Genomic DNA, 21,879 nt, shown 5'->3' with positions numbered 1-21,879 from the left:
TGTTAATCATTATGCAACCCATCGCCGTTCATTTCATGACCACAGGGCTGCCTAGATTACTATCAGTATCCCTTTAAACCCAGCACTGACCTTAAAAATCTTAGCAACACTGTTCATGTCAGTGTAATTGCTGCACTGAGAATAGTTCAGAAATAGCATCATGTTACACTTTGTCAGTGGGATAGAGTGGGGTTAAATTCTGAAATTGCACATACAGAATGCAATAGACTGAGCCGATAAAATGGGTTTAATAACAAAGTGGCATACTACTGATTGTAGCACACCATGTTTGTACTAATTAGTAGAGTAGTATGCGGTTTCAGATAGAGCTGGGCAAAATGACCATGTAACATTGATTCATTTTCCACAGAAATAAAATAAAATTATCATTAAACTTTTCAATTTTCACTTTTTTTTTTTGCTGGAAGTTTCTTAGCAAACCTGTATATCATGATATCTGTATACTATACATGTCTTCAGGAATCGTGATTATGACGTTTTTGTCATTTTGACCATCCCTATTTTTTGACATAGCCATGTTAAATATATATATATATAAATAAATGACTGGTGTACACATTTTGTAGAATACTACTTAGTACTTAGTATTTAGTGAACTTCAGGGGTTTTAAAAGATTGTTTCAAAGGTTCTTTAGCTTAATAGGGGACACAGACTAGATCCAAATATGCATACTACCATACTAAGCAGTATGCCTAAATGATGTTAGTTATATGCGTTTTAGATTACATACATTAGTTTTATACATAGCCATGCAATCAAAATATGACACCATCAGAATTGCACTATTTTGACATACTCCAATTTAGGATGCAGTATGAAGTTTAGAAAGGAGCCATGGAAGATCCTTAAAATGCAGATTTTTCAAGAAAATCTACATAACATACATAGATAAATACAAAGGGAAGGTGTTTTAATACATAGTATTTTGTTGGATGTTTTTTTTAGGAATGAGTTTAGATCGAGATCAAATACATAAATATATTCATGATGCAATCTCTTCTGTTCTTCTTCTTTAGAGCTCGACCTTGTATGGTGTGGAGTGTGCAATACCCTAAAAACAGTAAATTATCAACAAACCTAATTAAAATTTAACTGCCCATTTATTTTACGCTAAGAAAAAACACTGTTTTTCATGCACAGACAAATAGAAAATAAGGGCACATTGGCTCAGCAGAGAGTGTGTTTAGCACTATTATAATATACCACACAAAATCACGCTGGGCATAAGGAACACGGGACAAACTGGATAATTAAACTTAAAAGAGAGGTGATTATTTTGAAACTGTCACAAGATCTTTTCTTCCCTATGACTGAGTCAGTCACTCAAGTCAGAAAAAAACCCCAACAATTTCAATAATACTTAAAATGTAAAACCCGAAAACAAAAGTCTGGGCAATCACTTTTTCAAACGATAATAATCCCATGGTATGTTCTCAAAGTCAGGCAAAATGTAATTATTATTGGCAGGCCATATTTCCAGTTGAAATGACAAAGAAAACTATGGAGTCATGGGATTTACAACGGACACTGCTTTTTGTACTGTTTTAAAAGTTCTTTTCCTCCTTGTGAACCTTTACACCTGGTCATCTGACCAAATGAGCAGTCAGCCAGTAGATAATGATTGGCTGAAAGACAGCAGAAGCCACAGTGATGTACAAGCGGAGGCGGGGTTTCGCACTTGCTCCGGCACCCAGCGCGTCTGAAGACAGCGAAGAAAGGATCTTCATTTTGAGAGAGCGGACCTGAAGACAATTACAATAATGTAAAACAAGTGCATAAATGACATTCAATTCAAATTTTACAATTCTGTCATGAACTTTACAGAAAGTTAGAATTAACTGTTATCAGTGGGTCTAAAATGGACATCTTTGAAAAAGATGAAAGAAAATCTTTTTTTTTTGTCTCAGGTACAGTCTAGCACATCTAGTTGGAAATGTCTGTCTAAACTCATGCATCAGGTTAAATAAAGCATAATAAAACTAAATGAATGTTAACTGTTCTTCCGTGTTATACATTTGTAGTGTCCAAGTTCATAGAGTACTGGGCTATAAGTATAATATAACATTCAACTTTATTAATGCTCACACAACAGCAATTCACCTCCTGATTCCCAACAGGTCAGCATTGCGCACCTCTAACTAGTGATTTCTGATTTCAGGAGATATTAAATGAAACCATGCTTGAAGTATTTAGCTACTTATTTGTTTTATTTAACAATAAAAAAGTTTTGTATTCATTGAAAAAAGGGAGGACACCGACTAAGTTTACATGGACAGCAATAATCTAATTATTGGCTTTATTCTGAATAAGACGATATTGTGATTAAGGTGTTTACTTGAGTCACTTTTAGAATATTCCTTTCATGTTCCCGTTTTACGTTATAGAACATAGCTCGAACGGCACACGTCATTACGTCCTCGTGCCACGTTGTCCGACGTTCCCTCTAGAATGTCATGTATACAGTTCGTCTTCGTTATGGTACCGTATACAGTTTTGGGTGTTTAATTTTCTGAAAGCTTCAAGTGCAGTTCATTATTTGTCATGCAATACGTGCAAATAGACGACTGCTTGAAGCCATGGGCTGTGTCCCAAACCACATACTTACCTACTATATATTAGACAAAATACATGTATTTCACCTTCTATATAGTAGGTAAGTATGCGGTTTCGGATGTTCGATGACTATGGTTTCCCCAATTATAACTTATGTTAAGAAAAAGTATTGTCGGTAAACATTTAAACAAGTATTACTAATTTATTTGTAGATATATAAGAATTATTAAGGTTTTAACATTACAACTTGTTTAGTTAGTGAGAAATCAAGCATTAACAAGCTAAACAACAGACCTCTGATTCGAATTCGGTGTTTGATGGAGTAAGACGCGAAGTTGGAGGCTCCTGCTGATTTCGATTAAAATTGTAATTAATTAGCGCTTTTTGGTCATATAATATATTTTGAGTTATTCTACTTTGTTTCCTTATTTGCACTTTTAACTTTGTGGCACGTTAAGATGTCTGGAAAGAACACGAAAACCCGTGGTAGCATTCAGACACGACCGAGACCTAGTGTGCGCGCCGTGAGCGAGTCCCCTTCTCCCCCTGAATCCGCGTCCCCGAGCTGTGACCCTGGCTTCGCCGCACTCCTTCACTGAGGAAGGACATTGCCGATATTTTTAAAAAGTTCAGGCAATGTTCAGGGATGCGCTGTCTACTATCCAGCTTGACCTGCAGGCCGTGAAGACACAGCTGGCTGGTGATAAAGTCGCTACCGATGCTACCATATCAAGACTGAAAGGTACTGTTGGGGAAATGGAGCACGCGCTCTCTGGTGCACCGATGACATAGTTCATATGAAGACTACTATCGAGTCTCTCACTGCGACCGTGACTCAATTAGACAATATGTGAGGATTTGGAGTCGAGGTCTTGGCGCAATAACATTAGGATAGTCGGAGTTCCAGAGGGCCCTGACACCTGTACAACTGCTGCTGTGGCGGCCTTGTTAAAAGAAGCGTTTGGTCTGGAGAAGGAGCCGGTTCTGGACCGGTCCCACCGGACCCTTCAGCCGAAGCCCAAGCCTGGTGAACGACCACGAGCTATTGTGTGCAGATTCCACTATCACAGTGACTGTGTTGATATTTTACACCGTGCGAGAGAGATCCAGCGGATTAAAACGAGGGATTTGACCATCTCCGTTTTCCCTGACTACACAGCCAAGACAGCCCGGGCCTGGGCCGCGTTTAACGAGATTCGGCGTCAACTTCGTGGTATTGAGGGAGCTCGCTATGGAATACTTCACCCAGCTCGGCTTCACATTACATATAACGGTGTCCAGAAGGACTTTATTTCAGGGGAGGAAGCAGGAGACTACGTTAAACTCTTGATATCGGGGTGAACTGCATCACCTATATAGTGGAGTTTTTTTTTCCACTTTTATTCTTTTTTTGCACTCGGCCTTCCAGCTCTACAGAATTCGGATTCTTATTGAAGATATTGTCGGTGCATTACTTCGTCTAGATTTTGTGGACTCACTCCTCTTAAATTTACTTCTGTTTTGATGCTCTGACTGGGTTAGAGTTTATTTCATTTTATTAGTGTTGTTTCCTCATCTTTACGTGCTACACTGTGTTATATTATTTGTTACAAGTCTTTAAAAGGTAAGGACATTATATTTGTTAAAGTGCGCAGACTATTTATCAGATTTGAAGTCAGTAGGGGCCTTTTCTCTTACTGGAATTTTTTTTTGTTTAGGTAATTTAGTTGGTTAGTTCGGCTTACTCTTTGAGTTATTTTCACATTGTGGACAACTCTTGGTGGGAAACACTGCTGTCTCCCTTTGTTTTATGGAGACTTTGGATGTGTTGGAGGGGAGGGGGGGGGGGGTCCCACTCCAGCTGGGACAGGCACGCCTTTAAGATTTATTTGTTGGAACGTCAGAGGTAATCCAGTCAAGAGATCTAAGGTTTTTACATATTTGAAAAGTCTTCCACTCAAACTTTAATTTGAAAGTAGGAGGGGTCGCTATTTTAATTGACAAAAGGTTTACAGTTTTCGTCCACTAACGTTATCGCTGATGCGAATGGTAGATATATTATAGTTGCTGGTACTCTAATGCAAAGACAGGTATTGTATACGCTCCTAATTTATATTATTTATTTATTTATTTATAAATGGCATCCCTTTATTGTATATTTTATGGAGTTACAGACACTTCTCACTTAAATTTTTGTGCCTGTTCTTGGGTTTTATAATATTTATATAACCAGCAGCAGTTATTGAGTAGCCATGATGGGGGGGGGGGGGGGGGGGGTTCTTTCATCTTCTTCTCAATTAAATATTTGGGAAAGGGAAGGGAGGAGAGAAGAGAAAAGGTAAATGAATCACATGAAAATGAATCACATGTAAATGAATCACATGAATATGAATCATATGAAAATGAATAAATAAATTAAAACATAAACAACAGACCTCTGATTTGGGTTGCATAATGGCAAGTCAAGCTACACTATATAGCCAAAAGTTTGTGAAGACCTGACAATCACACCCATGTGACCAGTGAAGAATAATTGTAATTTTTCGTTATAGTGTTTCCTTGATGTCAGTATGATATGGAATTTCAATTTTAAATTTCATACTTACTGGAGCATGTTAAACATTTCTCAAGACTTGTGTGTTAATGAAAACCTCCTCACTGGGCTTATATTGAGCAGAGGAATGTGTTTGCCAGGACCTAAGAGACAGTTTTATTTAGCTGACCCCGAGTTAGAAGCTTAGATAAGATCTTAGTAAGGTTTGTTTTTAGTATGTAAGTAGTTGAGGACTAAACCTTGAAAGGATAACACCTGTGTATGTACATTAACCTTCAATAAAACCATTAATTTTCTCCAAGTTTGTGCCTGCTTGCATCTTTCTTAAGAAGAAAACCAGAAAATTACTTCATAATCCATCAAGTGGCATAGTCTGCAGGATATAAGAAAGATCCACTGAGTGTTCTTTGACAGGAAACAACAAAAGCACGTACGTGACTGAGATAAGACACCAATCCTCCTCTTTTCCAGCTGTGGAACATTTAATGCCTGAGGCTCTATCAAAGTAACCTTTGACGTGAAGTAAAATCAAAAAGTTTTCAAGCAAGTTTTGGGTGGATATTATACTGCATGCATAATACAAATCTTAAGCTTAAAATGCAGCTATTATGGTTTTTCAAATATTACCTTTCATGTAGTGTGTTATAGATCGGTTTGTGAATGTAAAAACATCTTTCATTAAAACACACAAGGAGAACATATTCTCAGCCTCACCAACAAGCTCTGTAATCTCGGCAATCATTTAATAATTTTTGGTCATTCATTTAATCTAAACTTGACATCAATGATCATTTAATTGGTTAATTGAATCCATTCTTATATATACTAAATTCAATCTTTGTCATATGTTAATCACCTCATATTACTGATTCATCATGTCCTAATATATAATCACATTTATCCATATGCAATCAATATATACTCATTTTTTTTTACTTACTACACATTTAATTAATCAAAAAGGGGGAATGAAGAATAAATGTCATTTTTCATTATTGTTTTTCTTACCTTTTAATATCATCTGTATGGTATGGAATATACATTTTAATTTTGGAGCATGTTAAACGTTTCTCAAGACTCATGTGTTAATGAAAACCTACTCACTGGACATACATTAAGCACAATCTATCGGAGCCTTCCCCAAGCTGTGGCCAGAAAACTGGAGGCACACGATTGTATAGAATGTTCTTGAATGCTGTAGCATTAAGATTTCCCTTCACTGGAACTAAGACGCCAAACTTGTCCCAGCATGACAATGCCACAACACAAAATCCATGAAGACATGGTTTGTCAAGGTTGGCGTGGAAGACCTCAAGTGACCTGCACAAAGCCCTGACCTCAACCCCACTGAACACCTTTGAGATGAACTGGAATGCTGACTGCACCCCAGGTCTTCTCGATCAACATCCATGCCTGACCTCACTAATCTTGTGGCTGAATGAGCAAATCCCCACAGCCTTGCTCCAAAATCTAGTGGAAATCCTTCCCAGAAGAGTGGAGGTTATTACAACAGGAAAGGGGTCAACTAAATCTACAATGGGATTTTCAAAAAGAATGTATGCGTGTCATGGTCAGGTTTCCACAAGCTTTTAGCTATTAGTCACAAGCTTTTAGCCACAAGCTTTTGGTGTATGTGAATCCCATTTAAAAACATTATATATGAACTTCTGAATCTCTCCCAGTACTCACAATGAAAAACATGAGGGCACAAGAGCACCAGGCAAGAGCAACAAAGTAGCCATCACTGCCAAAGATAAGTCCACACAGAACTGTGAAGATCATTCTGAAACAAAAACAAAACTAATCAACTTTTTTGTGTATAACTGTGTAATGGAAAATGAATGAAAATAGCAATGACACGATTACGGAATTTAGGATGAGGTCATTATGACCAGATGGGAGGAGGGGGAAAAACCTACCCAACATATTTGTATCCACTGTAGGCCACAAGGTCGAAGGTTGAAAGATCTGTGTGCACCGTGAGCAGGTACAGACTCAGCAACATTACAAGAACCTCAATGATGACCCAAACCAGAGCAGTGCTTGCACACAAACCTAGGACCTCTGGGCTGAACCTAGCAACAAAGAAATGCAAACAAGTTAGATTGTGTACAGACATAATGAAAATGATGAAGAATTCAGGAGTGTACACAACAATAACGTAAAAGACAGACATATAAATATAATATTGTGAATTTGGATTATTCAACCAAGGATCTTTATATAAGCACTTCATATAAGCTTTTTTTTTAGCACCGATTCTGTGGGTGACATTTCAGAACTCACCGTTTCTGTATTCCTAAAGCCATTCCTGCCAGCAAAATATAGGTGATGAAAGCCATTGCTAAAAACAAAACAAAAACAACATACAAATAATTTCGATAAGCAAACTAAGCAATAAGAAAGTCATACAGTAAATACCTTGCAAAATGAGTATTATTTTATATATAGCCCAAATAGGCTATATGCTAAATGTTAAATGAAACAAGGTCATACTTTATATAACAATGTAATATCCCATTGTTGCTATTCATCCATGTCAATTCAGTAGGGCTCATCACACATAAAATAAGACTCAGGTTTTGTTGAGGTGTTCTTTGCTTTTGTTTAAAAACAAATAAATAAATAAAACATTCTATAGCTGAACTTTCAAAAGTATTGTAGTAACATCAAAGATTTTTCTGTGAAATTTCAGTCTGACCAGTCTGCTCATAGTTTCTGATCCAACTGATCTAAAAAAAAAAATCTGTGATTGTCAAAACAAGTTCACTCCAGAAAATCCAGTGAATATTTACTAGGTATGTAGAGATCTGGAGCATTGACATCATGTCGAGGTGGGAGTGGAGAATCCCTGTGGTACCGAACTTCCCAGTCCTGATGATAGAGTAGATTACAAGAGAGACAGCGTTACAGTGCTGTACTCCTGTTCAGACATCAGTTCATGTCATTTATAGAGATAAACAACGAACCGAGAGAAAGCTTGTCTAGAATTCGCTCCCTATCAGATCCATTAAACACGTTATGTTAATAAATAATTTCCTAAACTGATGCTGAAAATGACATCACAGTTACGACAATGCAAGTACGTGTAATGACAATCCGCCCACTGAATGCAACGATTCCTCTTGTTACCTGATGCGTATAGGGGAACATGAGAATCATTAGCTTCTTTATGACATATTTGCTGTCAACTGCGAAGAAATACTTCAGCTTGTTCACAGACATAAATCGACTGATCTGTAACACAGCAAGCAGAAATAAAATGAAATTAAATTTGATCAAAAAACAGAAAAATGCAAGTGTTTGATAAAGAATGAAATCTAAGTGCAACGTGTGATAGCTATGGATATCAAGCATCATCTATACAGTACATCTTACCTCTTTGTTTACTATTTCTTTGCCTTGGTTTGCAAGTGAGGAACCGTACATCATCGCTGCACTGGCCATAGGATCTGCAAAGAGGTTGTTCGCTCCACTGGTCCCTTGGCCACCTGATACTCCGGCCCCTATGTTATAACCAGATTCATAGTAGTTCTGGTTGTTCATGGGTGGCACACCAGAACTGGTGTCCTCAAAAAGAAGGGGATCTCCTGGAGGAGCTGCACGAGCCCTCGGTTTTGCTGTGCGAGACAATATACAATTACAGAGATTTAATACAAACTGCCATGACTTAAAGCGTACGTTACAAACACTAATCACATGGTTAGAGGGGGCAACGTGTGACTGCAACAGAAAGTAAAACTCTATGGGGATGTGAACAGAATTGTTCACTTTTCATTTTGATTTGCTTAACATCAAGTGTACTGCAAATGTTAGAAATCGTGCATGACATTGTTATGAGGCAACTGATGTCGAATGTGGCGTATTGGCATTATATTTTAGATAGCATACAGACACTACTGCAATATTCTGAGGAAACTAAGCAGCTTGATTGCAAAGTTCTCATACTTACTAGCCCGGTAAACGTGATGCTGATGGGCCATCGTTTTCCTCCTTTAAACAAGAAGACAATATGATTATCTAGTTAGACTAACCAGGAAAAAAAAAAGAATAAAGAATAAAGAATAAAGGTGCATACACCTATTAACCCAATAACTCACGTGACTCCTGTGTGTAATATAAACACCCAGCTAGCTAATACTGATCAGCTTTTCCCCCATTTCTACCTAAATACTGTGCTAGCTAGGTGGCTAGACAGACTGATAGCCAGCAAGCTGACTTTAGAAGATGACACTGAGTATAAGCTACTGTCAAAGCTTAAAATCAAATGGACCGACAAAGTCAAAACATGATTAAATTTCAGCTACCTTAATCTTACAACAAAAGCAGAACTTTCAAATAGGCAGCTAAGTTCCTGCGTTAACTTGTACTTACAGCAACGTAGACACCCGTAAACCCGCCCCGCCTGTTTTGTCATTGGCTGATGAAACTGTGCCTGCGTGGCACCGCCGCGCTGTGTCTAATCTCATTGGTCAAATAGCCAATTGAGTGACGTAACTCGGAATGTTGATTGGATTCTGTGCATGTCAGTCACATTGAACGTTATGTTGACAGAACGAGGAATGGTGAGGCGAAAACAATAACCAAATCAGACATATTTTTTATTTATTTTATTTTACGAAGTATTTAAACAGTTTTCCTCAATGATATTTATATGTACATACTTTTATCTATATTTCATATACATTATTATATATTAATGTCATATACCCCGGTGCTGTGAAATTTTGGAAACTGATTGGACAGAAGGTGGTGATTAATTTTCACTAACAGCATCTCTGACAATAGTTTTCTAAACGTGTTGTCCTACCTTATCAAACTGTCCTACTGTAGGGAGTTTCCGTAAAATAACGCACATTTTGTACTACTGTGTCTGTTTTATTACTGTGACTATTTCAGAAAATGTTTCCAGCCCAAAACTATAGGTAGGATATTGTGTATAGGCGTTTTATAATCGGAAAATGCAACAGGCATTGAAATACATGTGCAAAACTGAAGTGCGCATGCGCACAAACCGTTTGCTTAGCGGTATTTAAGACCCCATTTGTATCGTGGATGTCCCACAGCCTCGTCAGTCTTTCTAAATTGTAGCTTATTAATGGACTTGAAACTTTTGAAAGTTTTGCCAGAGACATATTACACAGAACAGCGATTAGTCTGTGTTATTATGTTATTATGTATTTTCAGTGAGAAATTGCCCTAACCTGATATAATTGACTATATAAAGTAATTAATGTTAGAACTGACGCATCAAATCTAGCTATGTTAAATGGAAATCAATTCTCTCTTACATTTGTCGTGTCTTGGTGAGTTTAGACGTATTTAAATAGATTTTTATAAAATGTAACGCATTCCAAAGCCGTTTAGTTATTTTATTAAACAATTTCAGCCACAGTTAAGAAAAAAATACATCGCTGCTCAAAAACATCACAAACATTATCTAGTTTATTAGGGGGGATGACAGGGAGAGGTTCGAGATCTTATTGGAACCGAATTCACTGTAAAACCGGAATGATGCAGATTTAAAATGCTTAAAATAGAGTAATCTGATGTTTTGTCACCTGGGAGTTTTTTTGTAAAGGGGAGTGCCACTGTGCACCGCCCAAAACTCAGCAACGTCAGCGGTGTTCATTAGAATAAAGCCCAGGATGTCGGGGCATGCCATCTCACCAAGAAATCACGTACCTGCTGTACATAGACACGTGGTTGGGCGTGTCTCAGGGTTTTTTTCATGCTCTGGTCTGGGCTGGTCTGCCTCAATCTTGTCCAAGTCAGACATTTTACAGGCATGACGTCACACGCACCTATCACCTAATTTCTCACTGGGTCTGCTTATATTGAAAATAAAGCTGTTGAGACTGAGATATGAAACTTTCTCATAAAATCGAGTCCAAAACTCAGTACTGGCTAACTGTAAATAAGGAGAAGCTATAAAAACATAAACTATAATATGATCATATAATATTATATATAAAAAAACAACTAATTATGATATTATCATCCCGAAATGATATTTCTGTGTTTATTATTATTATTATTATTATTATTATTATTATTATTAATTTTTATTTATTAATTTTTTTAACAGTAGGTATTTATGCTAGTAAACCCTGTTGGGGTTATGTGGCACCAGCTTTATTCAGGACCTCACTGATGAGTCACAGGATTGTCGGGAAATGAGTGGCAGAAAGATGCAGCTGTCGATTTTCATATCTCGTACTGACCAAATGGTCACACTACACATTACCAATGAACACCAACCGATACAAACAGCATTAAAAGCAACGTTAATAAAAATTTAAGAAAAAAAAACCGTACACAATACTCTTTGAATCATTTGTTTGTTTGTTTTTTTTCACTTTGACCAAAATCGTTGTCTACGATAACTTCTGTGGAATTGATAAACTTCCTGTTTGTCAAATATCCTGAAAGTTCGCACCTTTAGGTTGAAACATCCCCTCTACTTTCTGTTTCACTGTGCCTAACTATTCCTGCCCCTCCCTCCTTTAATTCATCCAGAATGTACTTAGGTTTACTCTCATTTTCACTCATCAGCTGATACAATGTACAGTACATAATATATACAGTATAATATACATTTAAACGATTTAAAAACTTACTACATTATCAACAGTCAACAAATATTTTATTACCACTGTGCTGAACTACACACAAATACGTTTCTGTCAGTACCAAGGGGTGAATCCTTCAAAAAGTGTAGGAAAAAAAAAAACCATAATGGGATTCCCGGAAAAAAACTAAATATGGGCATATACGTCAACTTACACGTGATCGTTCGTCACCCTATTTGTAGACTGCACCATTTCTTGTAAACTGGGAGGGGTGCACATAACACAATATCAAGTTAAGCGAGTATAATCGCAAATTATTCTGAGATATTGGTTTAAAACGGAAAGTCGTACGTGTTTTTTGAAGCCATAATTTCATTTTAATCAATTACTGTCGATAGTCTGAAGAGTACGAATATAAACTCGTGCTTGAGTACACCCCTGAGAAGTCACAGGTGTATTCTCCGGTTTTCGAGCAACCAGGCAGGGGTAAATAACTCTGAAATCTCGTACTACAGCAGAGTATAAATTAGTCAACGCAGGCGAGCTCGGACGTTTGACTCTGTCACGGACTAAGACGCATTTTTATCTGGTTTGTTTTCTTGAGATTTCCGAAAAGTAAACGGCCTACATGTATCGAAACTTCGGGAACTTTGGGCGAGGAACGGATCAGAACTTCCCTGATAACAGTTCTGCATCTGGGTCGAGCTCTGCTAGCGGTACTCAAACTACCAGCACCGGTGCGACCCAGCATCAAGAGGTAAGTCCGTCACATTGCTGATGGTGTTTTTTCTTTTGCATATCTCTTCATAATCATAGATATAAAGTAAGTACACGTCCAGTAATAGAGTGGTGTTATAGCACTGGACAGAACTCTCATAAGTCAAAATAAATATCTTGGTTCATAATTCAAGAGTCAAAATATAACCATAGTAATGAGTACTTATTTGAGATATCTTGGCGTATTTGAGTGTATTTTGTACTGGACTTTTAAGAAGCCATATGTTCTCCAAAATCTGTATTTCTTTCTACATAAACCTTCAAAATAATAATCATTTTGGTGCCTTTATTACTTTTGTTGGACAAAACCATGTTTTATTTATTTTATTTTTTTGCTTTGATGCTTTAATGACAAACGCTTCATCTGTTCTTTTAACCCTTAGCCAAAGTACTCGGTGGCGGGATCCAGTCAGTTTGTCCCGACTCTCAATGCCGTAACTTCAAACCAAGACCTACAGTGGCTCGTGCAGCCCTCTGTTTTTCCAGTGCCAGGACCATCAAAGCATCCTCCTCGTCACCCGTACCCCCTGCCGCCAAGACTTGCATGTGTGAACCCTCATCCCACCCAATCACACCTTTTCCGACCAGGAATCATCAGGGACTCAGGACGATCCACAAGACGCAGAAATGATGAACATGTAAGTTTTGTTTATCTCCCAGTTCTGAATGAATTTTAGTGTGGTTAACCATGAAGGCCATAAATCTCTTTTTGCTAAGGTCTCTGAAAGACCTCAGTTTCATGGTACTCTGTTCTTAAATGACTACGATCCATTACAACCCCCCCCCCCCCCCCAATCTGGAGAAGTTTCTGGCAGAAAGTTACAAGGAATGTAGAAACAGACGATGTGTAATATCCTGTCATGACTCTGATGGGTGCGCATATGAAATAGCTGTACAAGTGAATTGATGATCCACAAAAAGGTGTGGAAAAGGCATGGCATATTCATTTGACCTTCTGTGTGTGTGTGTGTGTGTGTGTGTGTGTCCATTCTTTGCATTTACGGTTTAATTCGGTCTCTGTCTCAGTCTTGGGGTGTGAGACAAGTGAAATAATGAGACAGGAAATCATGTGACTCATTGGAGCAAAATCATATGACTCACACCTGAGTCAGTGAGGGGTCTAGATGAGTCATCACAATAAGGGGCAGGAAGAAAGGGCACATGAAATCAAACAAGAAATGAATATTTAAATTAGACAAAAAGTGAATGCTGAAATGGGAGAAGGCAGACTGCAAGGATGCTGATGTAAACTAGTGGTAATTTTTACACACCACTTCTAGTGGTACCCAACAAATGGAAGTGACCCTGTCCCCTAGATGGCAGTATTACAGTTTGAGTGATGGTGATTACAAGTTGGTGATGTGACCTTTTCATAGTTTGAACCTGTGTAAAGTGTTTATTACATTTTGCTCTATATGAGCTGCCTATATGAACATCTAGGCCACATGTTTGGTTTAGATGTTTATACGTTAAAGATTTTTCTGACCTTACTGATGTTTTGACCTTAGTTATCATCGGAAGAACTCGAAAGGCGCAGAATTAGAAGGGAACGAAACAAACTGGCTGCTGCCAAGTGTAGGACTCGTCGCCGTGAACTGACCGACTCACTTCAAAATGTAAGCTGAGCTACATTGATACTTATTCATTTGGCAGATGCTTTTTGTCTAAAGTGACTCATAAGTGACGCTACTCATACAAACCTGCCTTTTTACACTGACTTAGACCAAATTGTACCATGAAACTCCTTTGTTGCAGGAGACTGACCAGTTGGAAGACAAAAAGTCCCGCCTACAGAAAGAGATTGCTGAGCTACAGAAGGAAAAAGAGAAGCTTGAACTTGTTTTGGAGGCCCACAGACCCATCTGCAAAGTCCAGGACTCAGATTCCGACTCTGACTCTAGTCCCATTCTTCCTACCCTGAGTGGAATTAAAATTGAGCCAGTAGATTCTGAACTTCCCGGACCCTCTAGAAACTGCCAGATTCCCACCAAACAGGAGAAACCAAAGCCAAAAATCATCATTCCACCTCCTTCTGGCGGTATGAATCCAGAGTCCGATTCCCTCCACACTCCAATACTCATTTCCACACCTTCACTGACTCCGTTCACTTCTAGCCTAATCTTCACCTATCCTACTACCTCTCTTGACACCAATGCTCCTACTTCATCACAAGCACCGAGCCTTTCTGCCTCCTCCACGACTCAGCATGGTACATCCCAGCCCTCCCGAAATCCAGAGCCGTGTGGTATTGCTCATCGGCGTAGCAGCAGCAGCGGGGACCAGTCAGATCAATCTCTCAACTCGCCTACCATCCTGACCATTTAATCTGTTTTACCGCATGTTTAACCATAACCTTAAGTGCTCTGAATATTCACAGGTGTGTTTAATACTAGGTCAGATAAATACAAGTGTATTTGTGAGTACACTGAAGATTGTACTGATTGTACCAAACTTGTGCCTTTTAGCACTGTGTTTTCTTATACACTCTTAGAAAATAGGGTTCTTTAAACCTTGGACAGTTAAAGGTTCTTAGGCTTCGTAAAGTGGTTCCACTTTGAACGGTCTATGATGGAGAATCATTCTGTTGTTGAGTTCTACAAACAGCATTTAAAGGGTTCCCCTAGTGAGACAAATCCAATAAACCCTCAAATTGGTTCCAGATTTAAGCAGCTTAGCTTTAGCACTCACACCAGGTATTACCTAAGAACAAATCAGAAGTACTGCAATGCACAATACAGTATTTAGTATATTCTATTAAGAGTACAAACGTTGAAACATATCTTATGAAAATCATAACTATGAACTACGGTATAAACTACCTTTTATATATTGAAAAGTATTTACTTATACTTTATACAAAAACTTTCTTATTAGAAATATTCATTAACTGACTACATACTCATGAATAGACATGTAAGCCTATCACTGTGTTGGATGGACACTACTTTACTATTGTTGACAGATTTTATAACTTTGTTCTATGCAATCCAAAGCTACAAGTCTAATGTAATTTCTTTTTATGTATTTTTACATGGTACAGTGTATTAAGCTACTTAGTTACATCATGTCTATTTTAAAATATTTGGGTATTTTGATTTATGTGAAGATCACAAACATTACAAGCCTGAAACATTTTAGTAATAAATCAGCTACACTGATTCATTTGAATTGTTCTACTGATGAACGTCTTGGACAAATATGCACTTAATACAACTTTTCATTACATGCTAGCTGTGTATTTTTTTTTTTTTTTTTTGGTCTTTTTCAAAAGTTATATATAAGAAAGATAAAGTACTTAATATATTGAAATCTACAGTGTATGCATTATTACAGCATGTTTGATCCACTACTACGGCTGGTCCATACAATTTCGCAGATGTGTATTTATTTTTCAGAGTAAACTATATTTATATTTTTCGTCACTGAGATTGTAAGCCTCAGCAGTGAAGAAAGGTTTTCATACTGTACAACATGTAAGAGTATAATAAAAAAATTAGTTTGTGTAATTTTTTTCTTGCAATGATTTCCACTGATCAGTCTCAGATGTTTCCAGTTTCTAGTAGACTACCCTGTGGGGCGGCTGTGGCTCAGGTGGTAGAGTGGGTTGTCCACTAATTGTAGGGTTGGTGGTTCGATTCCCGGCCCACATGACTCCACATGCCGAAATGTCGTTGGGCAAGACACTAAACCCCAAGTTGCTCCCGATATCAAGTTAGCACCTTGCATGTCAGCTCTGCTACCGTTGGTATGTGAGTGTGTGTGTGAATGAGACACAGTGTAAAGCGCTTTGAATAAACACACTATATAAGTGCGCCCTTTACCATTTCAAAGCTTTTTTTGATTTTAATGTGTGCCTTAAACAAAAGCACTTTCAGCAATGCTGCTTCTTCCAGAGGTCTATTTTTTCAGCTGACATGCAGATTTCTAGATTTCAGATGCACTCATTTAAATAAAAAAGAAGCCACTGATTGAAAACAGAAACAGAGTACAGAAGAGGCTTAGGGGATGGGGAAGGAGGAAAGGAGGAGTCAACACTGTTTCCTCTTAGGATGTCCTGATAGCCAGCATAGTCAAGTCAAGTCAAGTCAAGTGGGTTTTTATTATCATTCCTCTATATAGCTTGTGCATTCCCTGACTCCCTCACAAATAAATATGTGCCAATGTACATTTTTATATCAAAGTAATTGCCTAACTTTTTCAGTGTTTATAACAGTGCCAGTGTATTGCATTATTTTTTCAAAAGTGACCTCAAATGCATTCATTCAACTTCAGTAACCACTTTATCCTAGTCGGGGTAGCGGTGGATCCGGAGCCAATCGCGAAAGGCAGGGGAATTCTTCTGGCTGTAACACCAGTCAATCACAGGGCTAACGTAAAATTGTATGTTTAAAAACTGTTGAACTATGTCTGCATGCAGTTGGCATGACAGTTCTGCCTTATATCTGTGATGTTACCAATAAGGTATCTGAGAAAAGACCCATCCTTAATCTACATTCAGTGAAAGAAAATCTTGTCTCGCTCTCATGTTCAGTTTGAGTCTTTGTTTGAGACAAAAGACCTAGAATTGGAAATAAATAACCCAGGAAATGAGGAAACAAGGGTTAGATAGAATGCATAAGTATGATGGTGACATGAGCAATATTTGCAACTACCCAGGGCAAACTGAATAAACATGGTGACCCTGATTTGAACACAGAGTCTTCTGTTAGCTCTTGAATCTAAAGAGTGGCCCTTACTCAAAGCTTGGTGCACGTATGATTGAGATAGTGAAGAGGGGGTTTGTGCTTATTGGCTCAGTGAGTGCATGCTCTCAAAGGCCCTCTGTATACTCCATTAGAGAAAATGGTAACCCAAAAATATAACACGCTTCATACTTCTGTCTTTTTGGCCTCCAAAATGAACAAACCATTAAAATAAAAGGCAAATCAATAAAACTTTCACTCTGTATGCAATTTCCTTGTCTAGGTGGCTCACAGCACACAAGAAAGATTATTACACATTCAGATCTCTCAATCAAGCTCAATCAAATGTATTTAAAGCTCTCCCACTGACAACAACCATGGCCCAAAGATTACAGCCAAAAAAAGCCACAAAATCAGATTCTTATGGTTATAAACAGGGAGAAAAGGCATTAAAGTAATACTGATGTACATCTAAATCAAAATATATAGGTAAAAGCTAAAGAACATAATTAAACGTAATTATACAATATTATAAATTCACAAACACCATTGTACCCATTGCAGTTGCCAGTGTGTAAATATAGCATGTAGCTATGTAAAATCCCATAAAATCAACAATCAAAAACACAAAAAAAATGGTACAGTGAGTAGTTAGGTAATAAAATTTATCAATGCAAAAAAATCATCTGGTGTCCAGTGTAGTAGTCAACAAGATGGTTTAGTGTAACAAATCTTACTAGAGCAACTTTAATACATCATAATCGTGAGAAAGTGTACTAATTCTGAATGTGCGGTTTCAGTGCACACTTCATACAGCCAAGTAACTGGCAATCAATTCGTTTTAAACCAGAGGTCTTGAGAGACCCTTGAAAATGATTCAGTGCTGTTGTGCAGGACCTCCAAGAAGTCGTTTTATGGCTCTATGAAGTTTAAAAACATGAATCATTTGGGAAATGTTTCAGCCCTGTTTAGTGCATCATTAAAACATGAGACCCCCTTAAAATATATTTCAGTGCAGTAAAAATCGGTGGTAAATAGCCAGTTGATCGGTTAGTTCCTATGTACAACCACTTTTATAAGAGATTAGTGGGGGGAAATCCCAGTGACCTTCTACTACTTTCTTTTCAAAAATTTCATAAACACAATATGACAGAACTAAAGTAAAGCTTAAAACTATTGCAATCATGCTTGTTCTCCAAAGCAAAGTAATATCATTCACAATAATAAAGTCTATCTACATTGTGGGGTAAAATGAACAACAGTCTAAAGGAAAAAGCAAAGAAAAGACTAATGTGGCCTATCTATTTGTCTCGCATAAGCAGTTGAGATGTTTGGTGACAACTAAAATCGTAAACTTCCTTGCTCCTTTGGGTTGGCCCATATAACTTCATTCAGGCCCTTCTCTGTCATTCTCTGAGAGGAATAAAGGGATGATGGCTATTATCCTCTCTCTTTCTCTGAACTCTTGCTCAGTCATCAGGTGAGCATACCAGGTGGAGCTGGTCAGGGCTGCCTACACTCCCAGTGCTCGAGCTTCCATCCCCGAGGTCCCGGGCCACCATACATGGCAGGTTGAGCTCAGTCGATCCCCCTGGGCTTGAATCACTCCTGCTCACACACTCCTCTTCGAGCACTAGACACAGCTCCTTCAGGTCCAGATTCTCCTTGACCAAACCATCCTGCAGACGCTCCAGGTCAGAGAGCTTCTTCAGGTAGCCGCCCAGGTCATCACGCATCACTTTGGCGGCATGGTGGCCAAATAGCTGCCATTCTCGTGCCAGCTTCTTCACCTTCAGCCTGTCATCGTCTAGGAAGCAGCACAAGTCACGCAACTCCTGGTTCTCTTCCTGCAGCCGCTGGTTGATGGCTTTGAGCTCCCTGATTTCAAGCAGATGTCCCTGAAGTTGCTTGTTCACCTCCTTGATTAGGCGTCCGCGCTGAATGAGCGCCGACATCTTCTCTGACTCCTCTCGCCGCAGTCGACTCACCAGCTCTTCTTTAGAGCAAGCCAGCAAGTCCTCATCAGACACCTTTGCCAAGTCGTGGCTTAGGATTTCACCATCGCTCCCCATCTCGACAAAACTTTTACTTTGGTATCTGAAAAAAGTAGACCTGCAGATTGGATTGTCCAGATATATAGATATATAAAAAATTGGTGCAGTTAGTGATCCCAAACAGTATGTTGCATATTACAGGAAAACACAGAAGTGTAGCTGGGATTTCAATGCCTTTGAGTTGATCTGCTCATATTTAAGAGGCACGTGTATCCTAGATGCCAGTCAGTCTCTTTTAGTGTTTCTCTTTAAGCACACTTATTTTCTAGGCCTTAAAGTAACGCCGTGGTTTTTCCTCCACGTCCTGCGATCGCTTGATTACATTAGTGCACAAAATCACAGTGGAACATATTTACTATAGGTAAATATTACCTGAACAAAAAGTCGGGGCAAATTGCCCGCCCTATTTCTTTACAATTCGACGGGTCGAGGATGATATTAACGTCGTTTTGATTGCTGTAAACAACGAGATGCTAAGACCATAGAGACAGTGTTACATACTGTGCCGATATGGTCCTGAGTACTGTCATGGAAAACACGATGTTTGGATTAATTGTGCATCTTCTTTCTGTGTGCGGCCGTTTTCAGGCTCACAATGTCCGCCGCGCTGCCTTTTCTTTTCGCCTCGGCTCTTTACCTCATTCCCGTATTTTCTGTCCGGAAATGTTCTGTCTGTAAAATGTTTTTTTTTACGCCTTTATGGATGAAGCAAACATCCGCCTGAAGATATCTCCTCGACACGTTGTAAACATAAAAAAAAAACCGCATAGAGAAAATAGAGTATAAAATGTAGGGCAGCTCGCGGAGCTGGAGCTTGCGGTTTACCAGCAATAATAATAAAAAGATGTCTAATAATCCGAAGCCTCCGGCAATAAAGCTGCTTAATAATTTCCAGTATAAGTGTATTGTATTCTCCAGTTAGGCCTGTAATATGCAAAATTCTAGGTGTTTCTTCAGGGATGAGCTTCCCTTTCTCCACTTGGAAAGCATGATTCTGGAGGCTGCTGATGTCAACCCACTCCCCTCCCTCTCTCTCTCTCTCTCTCTCTCTCCCTCCCTCTCCCATCCTCTCTCTTCCTCTCTCTCTCTCTCTCTCTCTCTCTCTCGCTCTCCCTCCCTCCCTCCCGCTCTCTCTCTCTCCCTTCCTCTCTCTCTCCCTCCCTCCCTCTCCCTTCCTCTCCCTCTCTCTCTCGCTCTATCTCCCGCTCCCTCCCCCCCTCTTCTTCTCCCTTCCTTCCCTTTGCTCTTCTTTTACCGTAAGAATGTGTATCGGAGGCAACCCCACCGCACACATGACATCATCATTTCACGAAACTCCCATTCTCTTCTCAGTGACCTGAATGCGAGATCTTATTGTTTGCATTAGAAATGAATGGAAATGTGATCCTGTGATCATCTGCCGAGGGCACTCAAAAACACTATGTGCTGTTTGTTCACAATCCCCTTTCGACCCATATGTTAGTCCCATGACCTTCCTCTCCTTTTTCCCTTCCACGTGTTTTACAAGAATGAGGCTGGACAAAGCACAAACACACATACACAGTGAGGGAAAGAGTTGCAATACTACACTTGTACATTAATCCATGGTATGTGGTCATATCCTTCCGCCCTCCTCTCCAGCACCATTGTTATCGTGGATCCATAACAATGTGGGGTGTTAACCAGGATGAAAAGGGGGCTGTAGCCAGAGGGAGAATGGAAGCAGGCCGGTGAAACCCCTGGAGTGAGGGGTGTCATACAGCCGACCATTTACACTCAAATTTTGACTGACTTGTTGACCGAGAATTGGGAGCGTGAGAAGGATTTGGAATTTAAAGAGAATTTAGTTTTTATTCATTTGAACTTAAAGATAAAAAATTAAAATATATTTTATTAGGCTATATTAATGTAGTAACCCAATATTGCAAACTTTATGATACTCTCATGGAAAAAATAAATTGTATTGTATATAAATTGTAAGTTATTACTGAATGTGGTAGGTTGGTTTACCTTATATGGCAACATTATAACAATGCCAGTCGCTCCAGAATTTTGAGATTTTCTGCAATCACAGAAATTAACGCAAAATCAAGCAAATGCCGCAATATTCAGAGGACCATGCAGTTTTTCAAAATTACTGCAGATTTTCTGCAGATTTGGGCCAAGATGCATCGTGTGACGTCATCACAACACGCATTCAGCCAAAGGTGTCTTCGATTCCCATGCGTCAAACATGAGTACAACTAAAAGGTCGTATCTACCAACATACATGACTGTGAATAAACCGTGCAAAACAATTTCATGCAATTGCGACTTCGCCAATTCATGTAGTTTTCTGCAAAAAAGCACAAAAAAAACTCTGCAAGTTGCATCGCAACTTTCGAAAACAGCCGCAGCAAAAATCAAGCATTTTTTGGTGCAACGATCATTTATTATTATAATCATTTATTATTAGACTGTAAATACTGTTGTAATCTAGCCATATGTGAAATAACTTTGAGCAGAAATCACAGTGTAATCTGGCCACCAACACATGCATGGTGAGTTTCTAACTAAGACATTGGGGTGACAAACAGGAATCTGAACTGATTGATGAATTCTGTGCGAAGAATCTAAGAAATGCATATACAGTTGCAATCAAAATGATTCAACCCCCATTGCAAATCAGGTTTATTGTCAAAATTTACAGACTTTCAGCTGTTTGCAA

General features: G+C 38.7%; 3 protein-coding genes across 5 annotated transcripts; 1 reads left to right on the top strand and 2 right to left on the bottom strand.

Moving 5' to 3' along the window:
- Positions 1 to 911: 911 nt before the first annotated feature.
- yif1a (Yip1 interacting factor homolog A (S. cerevisiae)) lies at positions 912 to 9,592 on the bottom strand. Of its 3 annotated transcripts, none has more exons than XM_053630763.1 (9): positions 9,483 to 9,592; positions 9,061 to 9,101; positions 8,487 to 8,728; positions 8,241 to 8,345; positions 7,904 to 7,982; positions 7,395 to 7,452; positions 7,028 to 7,183; positions 6,798 to 6,891; positions 912 to 1,764 (listed from the first exon to the last, which is right to left on the bottom strand). In XM_053630763.1, exons 1-9 carry the CDS (start codon positions 9,575 to 9,577, stop codon positions 1,606 to 1,608), a joined length of 1,029 nt encoding a protein of 342 aa, XP_053486738.1. In that variant the 5' UTR covers positions 9,578 to 9,592; the 3' UTR covers positions 912 to 1,605. The 3 variants fall into 3 exon arrangements, with proteins under 3 accessions (XP_053486738.1, XP_053486740.1, XP_053486741.1); XM_053630765.1 differs by having other exon boundaries at positions 9,416 to 9,486; XM_053630766.1 differs by lacking the exon at positions 9,483 to 9,592 and adding an exon at positions 9,209 to 9,403.
- Positions 9,593 to 11,956: 2,364 nt separating this feature from the next.
- On the top strand, positions 11,957 to 16,277 carry fosl1a (FOS like 1, AP-1 transcription factor subunit a). Its single transcript, XM_053631373.1, has 4 exons — positions 11,957 to 12,437; positions 12,841 to 13,095; positions 13,966 to 14,073; positions 14,213 to 16,277. Exons 1-4 carry the CDS (start codon positions 12,309 to 12,311, stop codon positions 14,780 to 14,782), a joined length of 1,062 nt encoding a protein of 353 aa, XP_053487348.1. The 5' UTR covers positions 11,957 to 12,308; the 3' UTR covers positions 14,783 to 16,277.
- Positions 16,278 to 16,413: 136 nt separating this feature from the next.
- On the bottom strand, positions 16,414 to 20,221 carry ccdc85b (coiled-coil domain containing 85B). Its single transcript, XM_053631374.1, has one exon. It carries the CDS (start codon positions 19,209 to 19,211, stop codon positions 18,609 to 18,611), a length of 603 nt encoding a protein of 200 aa, XP_053487349.1. The 5' UTR covers positions 19,212 to 20,221; the 3' UTR covers positions 16,414 to 18,608.
- Positions 20,222 to 21,879: the final 1,658 nt, after the last annotated feature.

This window comes from Ictalurus furcatus, chromosome 8 (assembly GCF_023375685.1).
Source record: "Ictalurus furcatus strain D&B chromosome 8, Billie_1.0, whole genome shotgun sequence".
In the NCBI taxonomy this organism is placed as follows: Eukaryota; Metazoa; Chordata; class Actinopteri; order Siluriformes; family Ictaluridae; genus Ictalurus; species Ictalurus furcatus.
Note: the sequence above shows the minus strand (reverse complement) of the source record. Positions and strands in the feature narration are given on the sequence as shown.